Raw genomic sequence first — 22,054 nt, 5'->3', positions numbered from 1 at the left:
CCTACAGGGTTCGATTCTAGGCTTATCCTAATCCCATTTCCACTTATTTAATTATTTGGTCTCTGGGCCTTGATAAGTCGTTATGCCTATGTAAAAAAAAAATTCATGTAAGACATAACGCTAGTGATGACGGAGAGAGACGTTTATATTACAATTCTTTTAACATATTAGAGGAGATCCTTATGATGGTGGTGGAGACACATAATACTTGGAAAGGGTTTACACAAGAGTCTGTTACAATTGATGAAAAACATGTTACCTTTCTTTTGTTGTAACTGAATGACGACACGAGACAACACATACAAAACATGATGACCTCTTTATTTATCGGATCGACCGGTCGAATGACGCCAGGAATTCACTTGTATCTACATCGTTAATCTTCTACGCCTTCGCCTCTAAGGGGACTGACTCCCAACTCACCAACTGGCTAATTGCCTGACGAACACATAGAACTATATGGAGAATTGTCCTTTGTCTATGACATCAGAAGTGTGTTTTTCAAACATGACTAATTTCACGTGGCTATGCATATGTTTGTCCAAAACACTTCTGCAAACAAAAGAATCTTCTCCTAACCTATTTTTAACCTAATCTCATTTTCACTTATCTAATATTCTTATTTAGATGGAAAGGGGATTTGAGTGACGGATGGTCGTTGGATCAGTTATGATTAGAAGAATAAACAATTAAATTGGTGAAGAAATGATTGACGTGTGAATCTCAAAAGTAATGTAAAAATAGAAAACATATGTAAACATTATTTTGGGGTTTTGAATAAACAAATAACTAGTTGTGGATTAGGTTGGTCTGAGACACGTAATTAGGTGACGTAAGAGAACACGTGATGTAGTTAGTTTTGGAGAGATTCAGAGAGTTGAGGATTGGCAACCAGAGCGGACAAACTAGACAGGGGTGGACAGACAGGGAGCGAGCTGTAAGAATAAAAATGTAGACGAACTGCAGATCCTGTGAAAACCATTTGAGACAACTGTGATAAATTTAAATTATAAAAATATAAAGAGTTGTTTTAATGGTTTCATAAATAAAGTTCCCTGTAACAATTTCACTGATCCCTTTCCTGTTGGACTGCAATATATATTTCCCCGCAAATATAGCAAAACACAATTGGATTGTTTAAACAACGTTGCCTACAAGATCATGTTGTCATGCTTAATTGTTGCTCCAAAAATCTACAACATTTTAATTATTCCTGTCCGACTTAAAAATGAATTCTAACATGCCACGATCGGTAGGCAGATTTACTACTCAGTGTCCACTTACCAACTACATAGCTCATTGTATAGCAAATTTGACTTTTACTTTAAGGTTTGTGATGTCATAATCAATTAACAGTCATAATAACTTACAATTGTAATTATGAAGCCAGAACGTATATAGAAACACGCCTAATGTACTGTCGTCGCCCTCATCTACGCTTCACAGTCAGATAAACTATTCTAAAAAATGACGATTCTAAATATTAGTACATAAACCACAGGTATATTTATTTAAAGAGAAAAAGTAAAAACTAAAAGAGAAAAAAATGGCAGGTATGAGAAAGTGAAAACAAAAATCAAGGAGTCAAAGAAATCGAAAGACTAAATAGGCATTTAATTTGGTCTGCCATGACAGGGCTCTACATTGCGAGTGAAACGGTCACATTTGCGAGTGATTTTTCAAAGTGGCGACTTTTGGCGATTGTATTTCTTTCACTGACAATCTTCCAAAGCTCACTACACAGTGAAAAATAATGTGTTCAACATGTAATGTTATGACCCTTTAGGCTGTGATCATAGCGTAGTATCTGTTAACTGTGGCAAGCGGGGTCAAGGATCAAAACATTATTGTTATTGTATTCTTGTTAATTGATTTGAGTGACGGATGGTCATTGGATCAGTTATGATTAGAAGAATAAACAATTAAATTGGTGAAGAAATGATTGACGTGTGAATCTCAAAAGTAATGTGAAAATAGAAAATAGATGTAAACATTATTTTGGGGTTTTGAATAAACAAATAACTAGCTGTGGATTAGGTTGGTCTGAGACACGTAATTAGGTGACGTAAGAGAACACGTGATGTAGTTAGTTTTGGAGAGATTCAGGGAGTTGAGGATTGACCACCAGAGCGGACAGACGTCTAGACTGGGGTGGACAGACAGGGAGCGAGCTGTAAGAATAAAAATGTAGACGAACTGCAGATCTTGTGAAAACCATTTGAGACAACTGTGATAAATTTATATTATAAAAATATAAAGAGTTGTTTTAATGGTTTCACAAATAAGAACAGATGTCTTAATTGGATGGTGCTGATCGTTTCATGGTTTGTTATGGAGCAGCGGAAAGATACAGAAGAACTCTTCAAAAAAAAAAAAAAAAAAAAAAAAAAAGGTATGAAGCATATATCATTCTTCTTACATATGAACTGTAAAAATATCCCATGTGATAAGTCTCATACAACATGATTCAGTTTACAAGTCAATATCATGTCCTCCTGGCTAAACAACATACATACGATTTATACGTTTATTATCTGTCTGTTAAAAGAACAAAATCTTGCATCCACTAGATAACACATGACACGTTTTAATATATAATCTCCTCCAATATAAACCAAAATCAATATACAACAAACATTTTTTTTTAATAAAATGAAACAAAGTTAAATTATTTAAACAATATAGAACAATATACTTTTAAGGAAGGTTGTTTAAAAAAAAAAAATATCTGAAAAAAATTAGAATGTTTATACTTTCAAGTATCAACATAAAATTTGTTTTATATTAAAAATTACACTTATATACAGAAAATCTTTATGATGTATATACCCGTCATTAAACGAAGACGTCATATTCTAAAAATCATGTGGGTTTAGCTAGTAACTTTTCTATTTGGCTAGTAAACAAAAATATTTAGTTGTCAAAGATTAACTAAGATAAATTTGTCCATAGAGCCCTGCATGAACTAACCTTTCTTAAAGGGAGACGGTAAATAACTATAATACCTTCACAAGCATCAATTGACATGATAAATAAAATCCTACCTGAGAACCAATCTTTCAAGCTGCAAAGAAGGTGGACTCCCTCTTCCGAGCTAGAAAAATCACTCACTTTATAAAGAACAGCTAAGCTTTAACTGCTATCCCATCGACAAAATATTGCAGTAGAGATCCCAAGATATAAGATAGTCTTTTCTAATAGTTTCTTCCCCCAGAACTGCTAGACTTTGGAATTCCCTTTCGAGTCGCTACTTTCCTGACTGTACCGACATGCAGAAGTTTACGTGTAGTGTTAGTAGACATCTTGCTGCTCGACTCTCTACATAGTATCCCTGCAAATCACTCCCTACATCAAAGTGGTACTGTGCCTTGTTTGGAGTGAAAATGCAATAAAAAAAAAAATAAATAAATTTAAAAAAATAGATAAATAAATAAGCAGCCATGCATGAAATACATTTGCCCATACCACTAGCCCCCCCCTCTTAGACAGGGTTCAAAAAAAGAGTCTCACTTCTAATAGGTCCCGCACCGTCAGCCAGGCTCCAACCTCTGTCCCATCACCGCAATGTTACATCTGTGCCTGTTTTACAGGTACTTCACAAGCAACAATTTGCCATGATAAATGAAATCCTACCTGAGAGCCCATCTTTCAAGCACCTCGATCTAACATTCACAAGCAACATGAAGGTATTGCCAAGGCTGCTGCAAAGAAGGTGAGCTCCCTCTAACGGGCTAGAAAATCACTCACACCAGAAAGCATTTTTATAAAGAACAGCTAAGCTTCAACCGCTATCCCATGGATGAAATATTGCATCCCTCTGCCTATTTTACAAGTATTTTAAGGATAGGCACTCCGACAAACTACAAGCCCTTGTACCGTCAACAAACGTAAAGACCACCAACAAACCCAACAAGCAGCAAAATTCCACCCCTACACAGTAGAGATCTCAAGATGTAAGATAGCCTTTTCTAATAGTTTCTTCCCTAGAATTGCTAGACTTTGGAATTCCCTTTTGAGTCCCTGTTTCCCTAACTGTACTGACATGCAGAAGTTCAAGTGTAATATAAACAGACCTCTTGCTGCTCAACTCCCTACATAGTATCCCTGCAATTTACGTTGCAGATAGTGGTCCCCTATATTAAAGTGGTGCAAAATGCCTTCACAAGCAACAACTGCCATGATAAATGAAATCCTACCTGAAAGCCCATCTTTCAAGCTCCTCTAACATTCACGGGCAATATGAATTGGAACAAATATATTGAAGGCATTGCCAAGGCTGCTGCAAAGAAGGTGGGCTCCCTCTACCAAGTAAGAAGGCAAACTAGATAAGTTTCAAAATGATATTTGGAAAAGGTTAGAATCGAACACAATAAGGAAAAATAAAAAAAAATAAAAAATACATATTGAAATCCTAGGAATGCAGAACGATTGTCATTGTTCTCGCAAATATGTCCGAGATAGATTTTTAATTTATGAATGCAGTTGATCAGTTATTTCTAAAAGAATGAACAGATATTAAATATGTCAGTTAAAAGAATGGACAATGAGTTTTAGAAATAATTAACAAAATAAATTAAAAGATACAATTAAATTTATAAATTTCTTTTGTTTTCCAGAGGTGTGAAGATACATGTGTAAAGGGCACGGGTACAGTGAAACTTGATAAAGTCACATTGGTTGACCACACCTCTGACGTCATAAAGAAAGGAGATTCTCAATATATTGAGAAAGGGTTCGTAGTTGGAGATAATCAGAATCACAGTCAGCCAGAGACTCAGAGAGAGTTGGTCAGACTGGAAGCTGATGCCCTCTTATAGGTGAGAGGGAGGAAGAGGAGATCATGTAGTCGTAAAAGCTTGAATCCCAGACAATCATTAATCATCCAGCTGGTATAACTAAAGCATCATCTAATATTTGTAAACTGTTGTCTTCGTCTGTCGTCATTCAACCCAAAAAGGAAAAGATAAATGTGGTTTGTCTACCATCTTGTAAATGAACATTAGTATAACCTCCTCAAATCATTATCTGTCCCCCTCCGCCATCATCAATAATGACTCTCCCCTCTGATGAATTAAAAGCCAGTATAAATGTCTCTCCTAATATAAAGTATTGTCTCTCCCTCAGTATAAATATCCCACCTTGTTACAAATGTATCTCATCTGTCAATACAATATGTTATTGAAATATACACTGTCTCTTGCTTGCTACGTCCTATAAAGGTTCTTTTGGAATATACATCCCCCAACAACACAACATATGTTCGATTTGGTTTGGAATCAGAAATCTGTTATTTGTTCTGAATACACACCGCGACACAATCACCAAAAATTCTTTTTAAATAATGTTTTCTCTTTTTCTAGTGGTGGCGTTTCCAGAGATTGGGCCGGAGTTCCTCGTCAATATTTCCAACCTGGATCAACGTCCCCAATGTGTGTCTGTGCAAGAGACCCTAGAAACCATCATCATCACACACTTAAAGAATATAAAGGCTGCGATATGCTTGCTACGTCCTGTAATGTTCTTTCGGAATAAAACCTTTCTTAGAACATTGGAATTGTTAGTTTAATATATTTTCACAGTTGAAACATACAAGAACATATAATTGTACAAATAATAAGTAAACCATGAGTTATCTCCCTTTGTGATCACTTCTCTTTGAATAATGAAAAGATCAAAAAGTGTTGGCGGACTTTGGTCGGTTGGTTGTTTTACGGCATATCAACCCTTTTCAGGTTATTTAATGCCGAATCTAGTTATTTTGAAGAATAATTTTTTAATAGAATATATTTGTTGTTTTCAAGTCGGTTTCTATTTAACCCATAGTTGGGACCCTAACAGGTACTACCACTCCGGGTCAGAGTGGACCTGAGAGCAACGGCAATTAAAGGGTGGCTCCACACTCCCCAAAGCCCGCAAGCTGGGGCCTCACCACTGGATATAGTTTTAGGTCATATCCAGGTTGGTTGGTTGGTTGGTTGGTTTACGGCATATCAACCTTTTTCAGGTTATTTAATGCCGAATCTAGTTATTTTGAGGAACGATTTTTAATGGATTATATTTTTTTAACGTCAGATTTTATTTAACCCATAGTTGGGATCTTAACAGGTACTACCACTCCGGGTGAAAGTGGACCTGGGAGCAATGGCAATTAAAGGGTGGCTCCACACTCCTCAAAGCCCGCAAGGTGGGGCCTCACCGTCGGATATAGTTTTAGGTCATATCCAGGACCGGCGGACTTTGAGTAAAAACTAATGAATGTAATATTTGATCTTTATTAATGGAAATCGACTCAGGCAAAACATGAAGCCACTCCAGATAAGCTTAAAAAAATATTCTTATCAATTTTAGCAGTTGATGGGCAAAAATCAGATGCCCACAGTATTAATGCTGGAGTCCCTCAGGGGTCCATCCTGGGCCCAACTCTTTTCCTGATCTACATTAATGATCTTCCAAATCACATCCTTACATCATTCGTAGACATTTTTGATGATGACACAACCATCTATGGTAGCACATCTAAGACAGTAAACGACCAAGTTCTCTCCGATTCTCTCTCCTCTGATCTTGGTCACGTTGTACAATGGGGAAAGGAGTGGCTGGTTAATTTTAATGCATCTAAAACCAAGCTTCTATTTTTACATCATCAACGTTCTGATCCCCATCTGGCATCAATTAAAATGAATGGCACTATGGGAGTCCTCAAGTTTTGACAAGCTTCAGACTTGACCTTTACTCCTGACCTTAAGTGGAATACGTACATCAAATCTGTTGCCAAGGCCGCTGGAAAAATGGTGGGATCCTTCTATCGATCCAGTAGATCGATCACTGCTGATGCAATTCTCTATCTATATAAGAGCCAGGTACGTCCAAGGATGGAGTACTGTTGCCACATCTGGGCAGGAGCTGCTAGAAAGACCTTATCCTGCCTTGATAGAGTTCAAAACAGACTTCGTGGCCTCGTAGGGGATGTCCTCACAGATGTAAAAGAACTGTATTACACATTCCCCCGCCTTCAATAATGGCATAAATATAGGAAGACAAACGTCTACTTCACAAGATTTCCACAAAGTATAAAAATCATTCGGTCAGCTTGACACGATTGTTAGAAAGTGTTTTCAGACCTACTTATAATTATCTGTCCTGTACATATACTTTATTATAATTGTAAATTAATTCTTCCCATGTTCCTTATTAATTTAAATTTCTCCCCCTATATTTTCTTCTTTTTTCTTAAAGTATTAAAAAAAATGCCATCGTTGGCCCCTGATGAGGATGGTGAAAGACGTCTAGGGTTTAAAAGAATTATTTTTTCCGCTATATATATATATATATATATGGAGAAAATAAAAAAGAACAAACCGTATTATGTGTTCATCAACGTTTCGTCTTTATTTCGAGACTTCCTCTGGATGAATGAGATTAAGAAACTAAAAAATATACCAGTACAAAATATTTGAAAATGTTTCACATGCACAGTGTGACGCAGTTCTATTTCAGAGAAACGGAAAATTGATGTTGGAAATTCAAAAAGGGGGGGAGGCTGGCACTGTTAAAGAAAAGGAAATTTTAGTGACGTCATATAGTCGTTAATTTAATTTAAAATAATAATAATTTAATTTAAAATAATACGGTTTGTTCCTTTTTATTTTCTCTATTTTGTCGGAATACTATTTCCATTATTTTCATCATCATATATATATACACACACACACACACACACACATAATATATATCATTCAAACACGTTAATATGGTTAAGTGACAGTTTTAGTCATTTAGAACTGCTTTAAAGATTCAGTGCTCATTTTTTTTCGACCAAATTTCAAATATTAATTACAATTTATAGATCACCTTCTCAGCTATATTGTGAAAAAAGTTTTTCTATTTTCGTTCAGTAAAACAAAAAGTTATGATGAATTTACTGGTGTTCAAAATCGTAAGGAAGTGAGCGACGTTTTTTTGTGACTGATTTTCATAGCAACCACGTCGCTTCAGCGATTGGTGTTGCTACTAATTCACCGCTCTCACAAAAAGAGAAGTAACAAGTGAAACGGAGAGAATGAAAGCAGACGAGTGGCATACATTGTTATCACATATGTGCATGTTATATTTATGGGGGCAAAAGATAAATCTGAATTTAAACCAAGAACAAGTGAATTTATTGGAAGCCTGTAAAATCATGGACTACAATAGAAAATTAACAGTCAGAGGTAAACACACAAAACACACACATCATTTAGCATCATGCAGTTTCTACATCATCCAACCTGTAAAGATGTTTTATGCTTCAGTTCCAGAATTCACCCTATATTAAACAAAAGAAAAATCCGTATGATCTATGTACCTATAACAAATCAAAAATATATTCCAAAAATAAAATTAAATTGAGGAGTTAGTTTTATTTTTATAAAGAAAATCATTTTTAACTTATTAATGGGAATTCATAGGCATTACGACAAAAAAAAAAAATCTCGGAAGTTTGAATTATTGTTGAGTTATCTCCCTTTGTAACGTTTTACACTTGTACAAACAAATTGTGGCCTCAGTCAAAAAGTGAACAAAAGAACAGGAAATAACTCCAACTCGCTTTTTTGGGTTTGTACAACGACTTATTTCTTCGTTGTTACAACCGTAATGTCACCCACATGATGTAGAACGTTCTCCACGTCTCCAAGATTTCAAAATTTATCTGCTGTTAAAAATATGAATTGTGCATTATCGTGCTTCGTAGATAAGAGAAAAATCCAGGTTGTCCTCGACAGTCGTACATCTAAACAATCAAGGGTCTATCCTTGGACCTCTATTATTCCTAATATTCATAAATGACCTCCCTGACAAAATTGTCTCTGAGATGGGTATATATGCTGATGACACCACACTATAACAGGCACGACAGGAAAACAAATGAACACATATCTAAAGAAATGGCAAAAAAACTAGAGGATGATTCCAATCTGTAGTTGAAGAAGGACAAAAATGGATGTTCACATTCAATGCTGCCAAGACTAAACTTGTTTCCTTCAATAATTACAAGAAACCTTTTCTACCACCAATAGCAATGGCTATCTGAAAGTACATCTTTTAAACTCCTTGGCCTAACATTCACAGGAAACACGAGTTGGAAAAATTACATTGAGAGCATTACCAGGACTGCTGCAAAGAAGGTAGGTTCTCTCTACCATGCTAAAACGCTACTAACGCCTGAAAGTATCCTGTACCTCTATAAGGCCACCATTCGCCCATGTATGGAGCATTGTTGTCATATTTGGGCTGGTGCATCTGCTATTAGTCTCTCACTCCTAGACAAGGTTCAAAAGAGAGTCACCAACCTAATAGGTCCTGAACTATCAACCAAGCTTCAGCCTGTCCCATCGACGCAATGTAGCATCCCTCTGCCTGTTCTACAAGTACTTTAACGGTAAATGCTCCGACGAACTGCAAGCACTTGTACCTTCTCGACGTAAATACCCCCGACAAACCCGACACACAGTAAAATCCCACCCCTTCACAGTAGAGATCCCTAGATGTAAGAGAGCCTTCTACTCCAGTAGTTTCTTCCACAGAACCACTAGACTTTGGAACTCCCTGCCAGGTTCCTGCTTCCCCAACTGTACTGACATGCAGAAGTTCAAGTGTAACCTGAACCGACATCTTGCTGCCCAACTCCCCACCTAGTACCCCTGTAACCTATGTCCCTAATAGTAGCCCCCTATATCAAAGTGGCAATGTGCCTTGTTTGGGGTGAAAATGTAATAAAAAAAAGTTTTTTTTTAAAAAGCCATGTTTAGTTTCAGAACAGTTTCAGATGGTTCGTTGTTCTACACAAGTCCTGGATGGAGTATTGTCAGATCTCCTACTAGTCTCTCGCTCCTATGTTACGTACTGTCTTATTATTAAAAAATGACGTATGTATTTGTATTGTTCTTTGTGAGAGTCTTACGAGGGATTAGTGTTGAGTAAGAGATGTTCATGTTGTAAGAAGAGATGAGAGATATTAACATTGTTAGAAAAGAGATGTGGAAATTAACAAGTATATATAAAGAGAGGGAAATATAAATACAGTTTGAAGGAGATTTGATATCTTGATAGATAGACCGATAGATTGGCATTGATACCGATAGATTGAGAGGTTGACATTTACGCTTTTGACAGTTCTGTTTGAACGGGAGTGTTTATATAACATAAATAGACACACATGCTTTCTAACACATATCATTTTTTAGATGATGAATTTCAAATGGTTTTTACACATAAATAGACAATACCTTTTTCATGTAATGATGGACATAGGAGACGGCAGTTATAAAAACCATGATGAGCATTTATTCCTTCCATTTGACCGGTCAATGGCTTGCATCCAGGAATTCAAAGTTTCTTTTACATTTTCTTTTTCTAACCCTCTTGCTTGCAGACGGTGGCAAGGTTCGAACTGGTCGGACTCTCGTCTGACTCTCTGACTCTCTTCTGACTTCTCTAACTAACTAACTAACTCTCCTTCCTATATTGAAAAATCCATGCATGTCCGGCCAACGTGACCACAATTCACGTGCCATCAACAGGTGTCGAAATTCAGGTAGTCGCCTTCAGCCTCAATCACTACGGGTCTGGAACTGGAAGCATACCTTTTCCACAAGTTCCGGTGGGAGCGCGGTGAATACTCAGTGAATGGCGGCGATCAGACTGGCTTTGGTGTTGTGGGAGGTCGTGTTGGTGATGTTCTCAACGTATGACCAAATGAAGTAGTCCAGCAGATTTAGGTCAGGTGTTATGTACTGTCTTATTATTAAAAGATGACGTATTTACGTTTTTGACAGTTCTGTTTGAACGGGAGTGTTTATATAACATAAATAGACACACATACTTTCTAACACATATTTTTTAGATGAATTTCAAATGGTTTTTACACATAAATAGACAATACCTTTTTCATGTAATGATGGACACAGAAGACGGCAGTTATAAAAAACATGATGGGCATTTATTCCTTCCACTTGACCGGCCAATGGCTTGCATCCAGGAATTCAAAGTTTCTTTTACATTTTCTTTTTCTAACCCTCTCGCTTCCAGACGGTGGCAAGGTTCGAACTGGTCGGACTCTCGTCGTACTTCTCTAACTAACTAACTCCTTCCTATATTGAGAAATCCATACATGTCCGACCACAATTCACATGCCATCAACATGCGCGACCTGCACGTGTCGAAACATTCTGATTTCCCATTTTTGCTTTGTTGTTTTCACAAAGGAATTCAACCTACTTATCTAATTCATATAACCCATATTTTATTATCCACATTCTTTCTAACAATGAATAGTTTCCAGCCCAATTTGTATTGATTAAATATTTTAACAGAATCAACAATTTACTGAACATTCCATTTAAAACCTATTGTTCTTTAAAACTTATCTCCAGGGTTCGATTCCCGTTTTCTCTGATTTTATTTTCATTTACTAATTCTCTTTATTTTTACTTACATGAAAAAGGGGACACGCCTTTTTCATGTAACACCTAGACAATCTGTAACTAGTATCTCACTCCTAGACAAGGTTCAAAAGAGAGCCGCTAACCTGATAGGTCCTGAACTGTCATCTAAGCTTCAGCCTCTGTTCCATCAACGAAATTTAGCATCCCTCTGTCTGTTTTAAGTACTTTAACGGTGAATGCTCCGACGAACTGCAAGCACTTGTACTCCTAGACGTAAATACCCCAACAAACCAGACAAGCAGCTAAATCCCACCCCTTCACAGTAGAGATCCCTAGATGTAAGAGAGCCTTCTACTCCAGTAGTTTCTTCCCCAGAACCACTAGACTTTGGAATTCCCTTCCGGGTTCCTGCTTCCCCAACTGTACTGACATGCAGAAGTTCAAGTGTAACGTGAACTGACATCTTGCTGCCCAACTCCCCACATAATACTCCTGTTTGCCTTGTTTGGGGTGAAAATGTAATCGAAAAAAAAAAAAGAAATCACACTTCGTTCTGAGTCCCCGTTATTTATGTCGCCGATATGGACCCCGACTACATAACACATGCACTTATGACATCCAAGGATGGAATACTGCTGCCATATCTGGGCAGGAGCTGCTAAAAACAGCCTATCCTGCCTTGGCAGAGTACAAAATAGACTTCATGGGGATGCCCTTTTCTCTACCCTGCAACCTCTCTCCCACAGAAGAGATGTTGCGAGCCTATCCTTGTTTTATCGTTATTTCCATGGCAGGTGCTCGTCTGAACTCCAATCTCTGGTCCCCCCTCGCCAATCTGTCACGAAAAACACCCGTCTAGCTGAATACACTGTCAAATTTTCCCCACTCTATATCTGTGCCTAAATCAAAACGTGGATTCCATGAACAAAGCTTCTTTCTTAGAACTGCATGCCTGTGGAACTCTGTTCTGTCTGCCTGCTTCCTACCTGACTACAACTTGGATGTGTTCAAGTCCAACGTTAACAAATTCCTAATGAACCGCCCCCTCAAGTAAACACTTCATCAAATCTCCACACAAACGTAATGTACTTGCAATAACCCTTATCCCTGAGTGGCTTCCGGGCCTTGATAAGATTTTAATCATTTCTCTGCATATACACAGGCTTCTTCAGTCTTTGACAGACTATGGATACACACGAAGGGGTTCCTGCGATTGAAAGTTTTGTGGCAGGAGGTGCAATCTCCAACCACACCTCTCCTGAGTCGAGGGTGTCTACGTCGTGGGGGCACAAGTGTCTGCAGTGCGTCAGAGCATTCACCATTAAAATACCAGTGGAAAGTGAAGTGTATGTACAGGACGACTGGAAACAAATGTTGGCATAATCACGTTGACACACCGGTTTTCGTCAGATCACCGAAGTTAAGCAACGTTTAGCCTGGCTAATACCAGATGGGTGACCTTTTGAGAATTCTAGGCACTGTATGTGCTCCCCGATTATCTCGGCATTTATTTCTTCATCAAATCTCCACACTAACGTAATGTACTTGCAATAACCCTTATCCCTGAGTGGCTTCTGGGCCTTGATAAGTGGTGACCACTAAAAAAAAAAAAAAAAAAAAAAAAGACATTCTATCGTGTTATAAGTCCACTTACTTCCATATGGTCGGGGTTCTTCTGTACAGCCGACTCAAAAAACAATACTGCGTTTGGAATGTCCCCTTCCTTTAATTTTTCCAACCCAGTCTCGAATGCGTTCGCTTTGGACAGGAAAGGATTTTCAGGGTTAAATTCATAATCCTGAAAGACAAAATAAAAATATAACAAAATGCAAACAATAGATCGTATAATTCAAAAGCACTTGTTACGTTCGAGTCAATAAATCGATTTTTTTTTAAATACAAGACCCCAAGTTTGCCCAGCTGTGCAAACTTGGGTTCTTGTACCGGAAAAATATCCAGTAAATAAAACGTTTAGTAAATCATTATTTTTTGCATTTCCATACACCAAAAGTGGATATAAATATCACCAAAACATCCGCTTCATTTCGGTACCTTACTTGCCTGAGTGGGTTGCCTCTAGGCTGAGATAAACCGCATCACGCATCTCTCTCTCTCTCTCACACACACACACACACACACAGAGTAAATCAAGCTTACTAAGGGAGATAATAACTTCCGGTGAATACCGAAAATATATCCAGTAAATTAAACGTTTAGTAAATCGTTATTTTTTTGCATTTTTTTTTTTTTTTGCATTTCCATACAAACATGGACAAATATCACTAAAACATCCGCTGGGTCATAAGCTTCATTTCGGTACCTTACTTGCCTGGGTGGGTTGCCTCTAGGCTGAGATAAACCGCGACACAGACACACTAGGAAAATTTATAATTTAAGACATATCATTTTAAGCAAAAATATTATATACTTAGTTGTCATGCTGAAAATAGTAATATATCCAAAAATTACGAAAATCCATTAAGTAGAACAACTATTAGTAAAAAAAACAAGTGAAGCATGCATGGTCCCCTGTGAATGCACAGTGAACAAGGCATAAAAAAAATGACAAAAAGTTCAGCATTTGCCCCCCCCCCCCAACTCACCAGGGGGACGTCAAATCCTGGTGAAAATGAAAAAACCGGTGCAGTTAATATATGTAAATTTGAATTCTGCACCATGCAAAAAAAGAAATGACAAGTCCATCATTTGCCCCTCCTCCATTTAGCCCAAAAAGTCCCCAAGGCCTTAACATATTTAAATTTGAGTTCAGCACCATGCAAAACTGCTAAATAGGCACGCACAAAAACTTTTGGACAAATATAGTAAAATAGTCCTAAAAATAGAGTGTTTTTATTAACCCTAAAAGAGCCCCTAGGGCACACCCAAGAGTTATCGTGAAGTATAGACAAACAAATTATAAAGAAATCAGAAAGTTTTATAAAAATCCAAGCCATCATAGTCTGTCAAGACTGAAGGAAGCCACTAGTTGCTTAAAAATAATAAATGTGCATTTTATCTTAAGTGCCAAGAATGTATAATCAAGTTTAACATGTTTCTTAAGGAATCGTTTTTGGAATCAGAAATTAAGAGTAAATTTTTTCCGATTCCAATACCCAGAAAAGTTCCGATTTTTCCTATTCTGATCCATCGTCCCAACACTAACATACATATATCTTCAATTCGCTACAATTTATATTCAGTTTAATTGCATAATTTAATAAATTTAAAAATAATTAACTGAAGCCTGTTACATCTCTTACCGGGTAAACATTAGTCAGGGAATATTCTGACAGCCATGGATGTCCCATATTGGAATTTCTAAAAAAAAAAAATAAATAAAAAATAAAATAAATAAAAACAAGGAAAAGTGATAATTTATAGCCAACTTTTGTAACACACACACACACACACACACACACAGAGATTATGGCAAAGACCAATGAAAAATCGTGCTGTGTGATTAGCCAATGAACATCTCAGCAGACGACATTTAATAAATTGGAAGAAAATGCTGGTTTTATTCACGCCAAAAATTTAACCATTACATAAATTCATAGTGAACTTGGATAATGACTTGTGTTAGTGTCTTGTGTGTGTGTGTGTGTGTGTGTTAGTGTCTGTTAGTGTCTTGTGTGTGTGTGTGCTAGTGTCTGTGTGTGTGTGTGCTAGTGTCTGTGTGTGTGTGTGCTAGTGTCTGTGTGTGTGTGCTAGTGTCTGTGTGTGTGTGTGCTAGTGTCTGTGTGTGCTAGTGTCTGTGTGTGCTAGTGTCTGTGTGTGTGTGCTAGTGTCTGTGTGTGTGTGCTAGTGTCTGTGTGTGTGTGCTAGTGTGTGTGTGTGTGTGTGTTAGTGCCTGTGTGTGTGTGTGCTAGTGCCTGTGTGTGTGTGTGTGTGTTAGTGCCTGTGTGTGTGTGTGTGTGTGTGTGTGTGTGTGTTAGTGCCTGTGTGTGTGTGTGTGTGTTAGTGTGTGTGTGTGTGTGTGTTAGTGCCTGTGTGTGTGTGTTAGTGGCTGTGTGTGTGTGTGTTAGTGCCTGTGTGTGTGTGTGTTAGTGCCTGTGTGTGTGTGTGTTAGTGCCTGTGTGTGTGTGTGTGTGTTAGTGCCTGTGTGTGTGTGTTAGTGGCTGTGTGTGTGTGTGTTAGTGGTTTTGTGTGTGTTAGTGTCTCTTGTGTTCCTATTTACAGTGCCTCCCCACGGGACATAGATACCAGGGCCGTTTTTTTTAACATGGAGAAAAGGAACAAAAATAAAAATTGTCTCAGTCGTGAAGGATTTCTCCTCCACTGATGAAGAAAAAAAAATTGAAGTGCAGCATCTGAAGAACAGATACTACACTTTGATCTTGCCCCAAAGGCAAACTTGTGTTTGTACGTGTTAGTGTCTCTTGTGTGTCTTCAAGTCCAATGTAAACAAGTTCTTGATAAGTCGTTCCCCCTATGTTAAAAAATTTACATTACTGACAATTATTATATTGTCCAATTGACTACTGTACACTCTTTAACTCTTATCCTTGAGTGGCCCCTGGGCCTTGATAAGTGGTGATGCCTATGTAAAAAAAAAAGGGGGGGGAAATAAGTGCCGGGGTATCCTATTTTATAAAAGAAAATAACTAATAAATAATTCTACATGGACCTGTCGACATCTTCCCAATGTTCTTGGAGTTTGTCCCAGAATATTTCTTCGGAGATTTTACCAGCTCCACTCCCATTGGCAAATTCCTGTTGCCATTGGTCAACCAAAGACTCGGTACTCTGAAATGACAAAAAAATCAGTTAGAAAAAAGAGCAAATGAAAAAAAACTATGATGCGTAATATGCAATTGTTATTTCGGTACATGAACAGTACCCCCTCTTGACGTAAATACCCCCGACAAACAGCTAAATTCCACCCCTACACAGAGATCCCTAGATGTAAGAGAGCCTTTTACTACAATCGTTTCTTCCCCAGAACTTTTATTTTTATTTTTTTTTTTATTCAATTTTCACCCCAACAAAGCACAGTGCCACTTTGAATTAGGGGGCTTCTATCGGGGACATAATTTGCAGGGGCATTATGAAGGGAGTTGAGTAGCAAGATGTTTGTTCACATTACACTTGAACTTCTGCATGTCAGTACAGTTGGGAAAGCAGAATCCCGGAAGGGAGTTCCAAAGACTTGCTGTTCTGGGGAAGAAACTATTGGCTTTCTTACAACTAGGGACCTCTACTGTAAAGGGGTGGGACTTTTTTTTTTTTTTACATAGGCATCACCACATTATCAAGGCCAAGAGGCTACTCAAGGATAAGGGTTAAAGAGTGTACAGTAGAAATTGGACAATATAGTAATCATTAGTAATGAAAATTCGGTAAATTTGATAACTTATATGGAACGGCTCATCAAGAACTTATTTACGTTAGACTTGAACACAACCATATTGTAGTCAGCCGGAAAGCAGGAAAACGGAAGACAATTCCACAGGCGTGCAGTTCTAAGAAAGAAGCTTTGTTTATGGAATCTACGTTTAGGTTTAGGCACAGATAAAGAGTGGGAGGAATTATTGATAGTGTTTTTAGCTAGACGAGTGTTTCTTGTGAAAGTTAGGCGAGGGGGGGGGGGAGACCATAGAACTGCTTGTTGGGTTTGTCGGGGGTAGTCACGTCGAGGAGGTACAAGTGTTTGCAGTTCGTCAGAGCACTCACCATTAAAGTATTTGTAGAACAGGCAGAAGGATGCAACATTTTGTCGATGGGACAGAGGCTGAAGCCTAGATGACAGTTCAGGACTTATTAGGTTAGCGACTCTTTTGAACCCGGTTCAGGAGTGAGAAACAAGCAGCAGATGCACGCGTTTATATCATATTGTTTAGATGTACGTCCGTCGAGGACAACTTTTTTATTACATTATGTATTCTTCCAGTGATACCATATGATCTAATTCGTGCCATCATGCCATACCTTATCAAAAGCTTTAGATATACCAAGGCCTACCGCTCTACCTTCCCCTGTTTTGTCCAATGAACGGTATATACGTTCAGAGTCTACAGTTAAGATATCTGCTGTTGAACGGGCTTGCCTAAATCCATATTGTTTGTCGGTCAGGAGTTTAGCAGCTGTTAGGTGTTAAACTAGGGCTTGATTTACTAAGGACTACAATATTTTGGTGAAAAGCGGGAGGAGGCTAATGAGGCGATAATTTAGTTCTTTCACCAGTATTATTAGTGGTGAATGCTCTGACGAACTGCAATCACTTGTGCCCCCACGACGCGAGCACCCTCGACAAACCCGACAGGCTACTAGATCCCACCCCCACACTGTAAAGATCCCTAGATGTAAAAGATCTTTTTACTCCAATAGTTTCTTCCCCAGAACCGCAAGACTCTAGAATTCCATTCCAGGTCCCTGCTTCCCCAACAGTACTGACGTGCAGAAGTTCAAGTGTAACGTGAACCGACACCTTGCTGCCTAAATCCCTACATAGTACCCCAGTAGTTGTTGCCCCTGATAGTAGCCCCCTACACCAAAGTGGCAATTTGCCTTGTTTAGGGTGAAAATGTAATAAAAAAAAAAATAAAATAAAAAAAAATTCGTGAAAGCAAGATTCATTAAGGCATCTATTGTAAAGTTTGGAGAGAACTGGAGCAACCTCAGCAGAGCATTTTTTTAATAGCACAGCTGGCATGAGATCAGGTCCACATGCTTTTGAGGTGTCTAGGTTTTTTATGATACTATGTACCTGAGAGGGGGTGATTTTCAAATCATCTAATGTGGCATCTGTCCGCAAAGGAAAATCAGGGAGTGAGTGGTGTGCCGGGTCCAGTGTGAAGTTTGAGGCAAACCGACTGGCAAGCAGATTAGCCTTGTCGGTTGCCGTGCAAGCAACCTCATGATTGTTTGATAGTGGGGGAATAATTGACTGCCTATTATTTACTACACTGTCGTAGATTTTCCAGAAGAACTGCAAGACTTTGGAACTCCCTTCCGGGATTCTGCTTTCCCAACTGTACTGACATGCAGAAGTTCAAGTGCAATGTGAATAAGCATCTTGCTGCTCAACTCCCTTCATAATATCCCTGCAACTTATGTCCGCGATAGTAGCCCCCTACATCAGAATGGCACTGTGCCTTGTTTGGGGTGGAAATGGAATTTAAAAAAATAAAAACAGAAAAAATTAAAGATTTTTTTTTTTGTAATTGTTATTTCAGTACATGACTTTTGGTAAAAGTCCTAAGTAATGTGCATTTTTTTTTTTTTTTACATGGAAGTCATCACTTATCAAGGCCTGGAGGCCACTCGGGGATAAGGGTTATTGCGTGTACAGTAATCAATGGGATAATATCTTAGTAATCGTTAATAATGGAGATTTGATAAAGTGTCTTACTTAAGGAGGCGGTTTGTCAGGAATTTGTTTATGTCGGACTTGAAGTTGAAAACATCCAAGTTGTAGTCGGGAGGGAAACAGGCAAACGGAAGACAGTTCCACAGGTGTGCAGTTCTAAGAAAGAAGCTTTGTTCATGGAATCTACGTTTTGATTTAGGCACAGATAAAAAGTGGGGAAAATTTTTGACAGTGGTTTCAGCTAGACGGGTGTTTTTCGTGAAAGATTGGCGAGGAGGGGGGGGCCAGAGATTGGAGCTTAGACGAGCACTTGCCATGGAAATAACGATAAAACAAAGATAGGCTTGCAAAATAATGTGTAAGTTTTTTTTTTTTTTTTACTCGAGAGTGACCACTTATCCTCTAGTGGCTTCGGGCCTTGATAAGTAGTGTTGTTTTCTTTAAGGCGACAATTTAATCGTTCTATCCTGCAGAAAGATTCCAGAGTTCGACATGATATACCTGAAGAAGGCCGAAGGTTGCAGCAACCAAAACGTTGTGGAAATAACAATCAACATGAAAACAGTAATCCAAAGAATCCGAATAATACCATTAAACGTAACATATCTACAAAAACTCAAAACGCATAACCAAGGAAAATGATGTATCAAGTATATTTTTCAATAATTTCTCAACTGTTGAGAATTGGCTGACTTTAATGGGTTTACTGTGCATAGGCAGGTTTAGGTTAAACTGTGATTTAGCTGTCGACATACATACCAATTTCAAGACATTTTTCATATTTTCAAGGATTTTTCAAGACATTTTTCATATTTTCAAGGATTTTTCAAGACATTTTTCATATTTTCAAGGATTTTTCAAGACATTTTTAATATTTTCAAGGATTTTTCAAGACATTTTTAATATTTTCAAGGATTTTTCAAGACATTTTTAATATTTTCAAGGATTTTTCAAGACATTTTTAATATTTTCAAGGATTTTTCAAGACATTTTTAATATTTTCAAGGATTTTTCAAGACATTTTTAATATTTTCAAGGATTTTTCAAGACATTTTTCATATTTTCAAGGATTTTTACAAGACATTTTTAATATTTTAAAGGATTTCTCAAGACATTTTTCATATTTTCAAGGATTTTTCAAGACATTTTTCATATTTTCAAGGATTTTTCAAGACATTTTTCATATTTTCAAGGATTTTTCAAGACATTTTTCATATTTTCAAGGATTTTTCAAGACATTCTTCTGTACTTGTACAGTTTAATAAAGACATTAAAAAAATGAAAATATCGAAAAAAAAGGTTATATTGTACGTATTTGTGTTGGACTGAAGATCTCCAAAAAATATTTCACTTAATTTGATCAAGTAGTTTTTTTTTTTCACAGCAGAAAAACACGTTCTTATGAGAGCGCGTTAAAGTCAGCCATTATGGAATTTATTTAACACGTCACGGGGAGATAACTCCAGTTAAAGCGCCGACACTCCCCATCTTTAATACTAGCTTTTCTTCCTAAAAATCAAACCTTTTGCTCAGTATCATAAATTGTTTTTTCGCTATAAAAAAAAATAATATATATATATATATATATTTTTTTTTTATAAATAAAAATAAAAAAATTATATATATATATATATATATATATATATATATAAAAAATTATATATATATATATATAAAAAAAAAATATATATATATATATATATATATATATTTTTTTTTTTATAAATAAAAATAAAAAAATTATATATATATATATATATTTTTTTTTTATAAATAAAAATAAAAAAATTTTTAAAAATAAATAAACAAATAAAAAAAAAACTTAAAGTGAAATTTTTTTTCAAAGAACTTCATTCTATAACGGATACGTACAATTTAAACTTTTTTCGATATTTTCATTTTTAATGTCTTGATTAAACTGTACAAGTACTCATTTTTCATATTTTCAAAGATTTTCAAATATATTTTTCATATTTTCAAAGATTTTCAAATATATTTTTCATATTTTCAAAGATTTTCAAATATATTTTTCATATTTTCAAAGATTTTCAAATATATTTTTCATATTTTCAAAGATTTTCAAATATATTTTTCATATTTTCAAAGATTTTCAAATATATTTTTCATATTTTCAAAGATTTTCAAATATATTTTTCATATTTTCAAAGATTTTCAAAGACATTTCCCCACATTTTCAAGGATTTTTTAAGACATTTTTCATATTTTCAAAAGATTTTCAAATATATTTTTCATATTTTCAATGTAATAATAGAAATAAGGCCTTTTCACGCCTAAAGTAAAAATTCAAGGACTTTTCAAGTCTGAACGGACACTTTTGCTTTTGGTTTTATCAAATAGATGAGATAGGGAAGTAGTTTGACAGAGGATTAGGGTTAGGGTGGATATTTTGGTTATTTTCGATCAAGTGATTTCCCATAATAAAACACATTCCACGATTTTGAAACACCTCAACGCGATTGGCTAGTTTTTTAGTCCATGTGATACAATCAAGGCCATATAAAACTACTGGGACGACATAATTTGAATAAACTTTTACTTTAACAGCTATCGCCACTCGTTTTGATTTTTAGAATAGTTCTGTGTTATTGGAAACCGCAAACCCAGTCCGATTCTACCTCAATGTTGTTTCATGATCACTGGGGAAAGTAAGTTTATGTTATAAATAAATGAATTGGGTGACCTGTTTGATGGCTTTACTGGGAATAGTCATGTTTAGGTCAAACTCCTAGGCCTAACGTTCATAGGAAACATGAGTTGGAACAATTACATTGAAGGCATCACCAAAGCCGCTGCAAGGAAGGTGGGCTCTCTCTACCGTGCTAGAAAACTACAAACACCTGAAAGTATCTTGTACCTCTATAAGGCCACCATTCGCCCATGTATGGAGTATTGCCGTCATATTTGGGCTGATGCATCTGCTACTAGTCTCTCGCTCCTTGACAAGGTTCAAAAGAGAGTCGCAAATCTGATAGACCCTGAACTGGCATCTAAGCTTCAGCCTCTGTCCCATCGACGAAATATTGCATCCCTCTGCCTTTTCTACAAGTATTTTAGTGGTGAATGCTCTGACGAACTGCAAGCACTTGTGCACCCACGACGTGAACACCCTCGACAAACCAGACAGGCTGCTAAATCCCACCCCCACACTGTAGAGATCCCTAGATGTAAAAGATCTTTTTACTCCAATAGTTTCTTCCCCAGAACCGCTAGACTCTGGAATTCCATTCCAGGTCTCTGCTTCTCCAACTGTACCGACGTGCAGAAGTTCAAGTGCAACGTGAATCAACATCTTGCTGCCCAA

The 22,054-nt window shown here is 36.9% G+C and overlaps 1 protein-coding gene across 2 annotated transcripts in view; it reads right to left on the bottom strand.

Moving 5' to 3' along the window:
- LOC145270540 (peroxisomal targeting signal 1 receptor-like) overlaps window positions 1-22,054 on the bottom strand; it is an 82,577-nt gene that overhangs the window by 17,595 nt on the left and 42,928 nt on the right. For both annotated transcript variants that reach the window (XM_080126186.1, XM_080126183.1), the window contains exons 9-11: window positions 16,051-16,169; window positions 14,684-14,741; window positions 13,078-13,221 (exon numbers count right to left, since the gene is read on the bottom strand). In XM_080126186.1, coding sequence (XP_079982312.1) covers window positions 13,078-13,221; window positions 14,684-14,741; window positions 16,051-16,169 — 321 coding nt within the window. The remainder of the gene's footprint in view (window positions 1-13,077; window positions 13,222-14,683; window positions 14,742-16,050; window positions 16,170-22,054) is intronic.

Source organism: Euprymna scolopes, chromosome 46 (assembly GCF_053919585.1).
Source record: "Euprymna scolopes isolate OS-2025 chromosome 46, ASM5391958v1, whole genome shotgun sequence".
Classification (NCBI taxonomy): domain Eukaryota; kingdom Metazoa; phylum Mollusca; class Cephalopoda; order Sepiida; family Sepiolidae; genus Euprymna; species Euprymna scolopes.
Note: the sequence above shows the minus strand (reverse complement) of the source record. Positions and strands in the feature narration are given on the sequence as shown.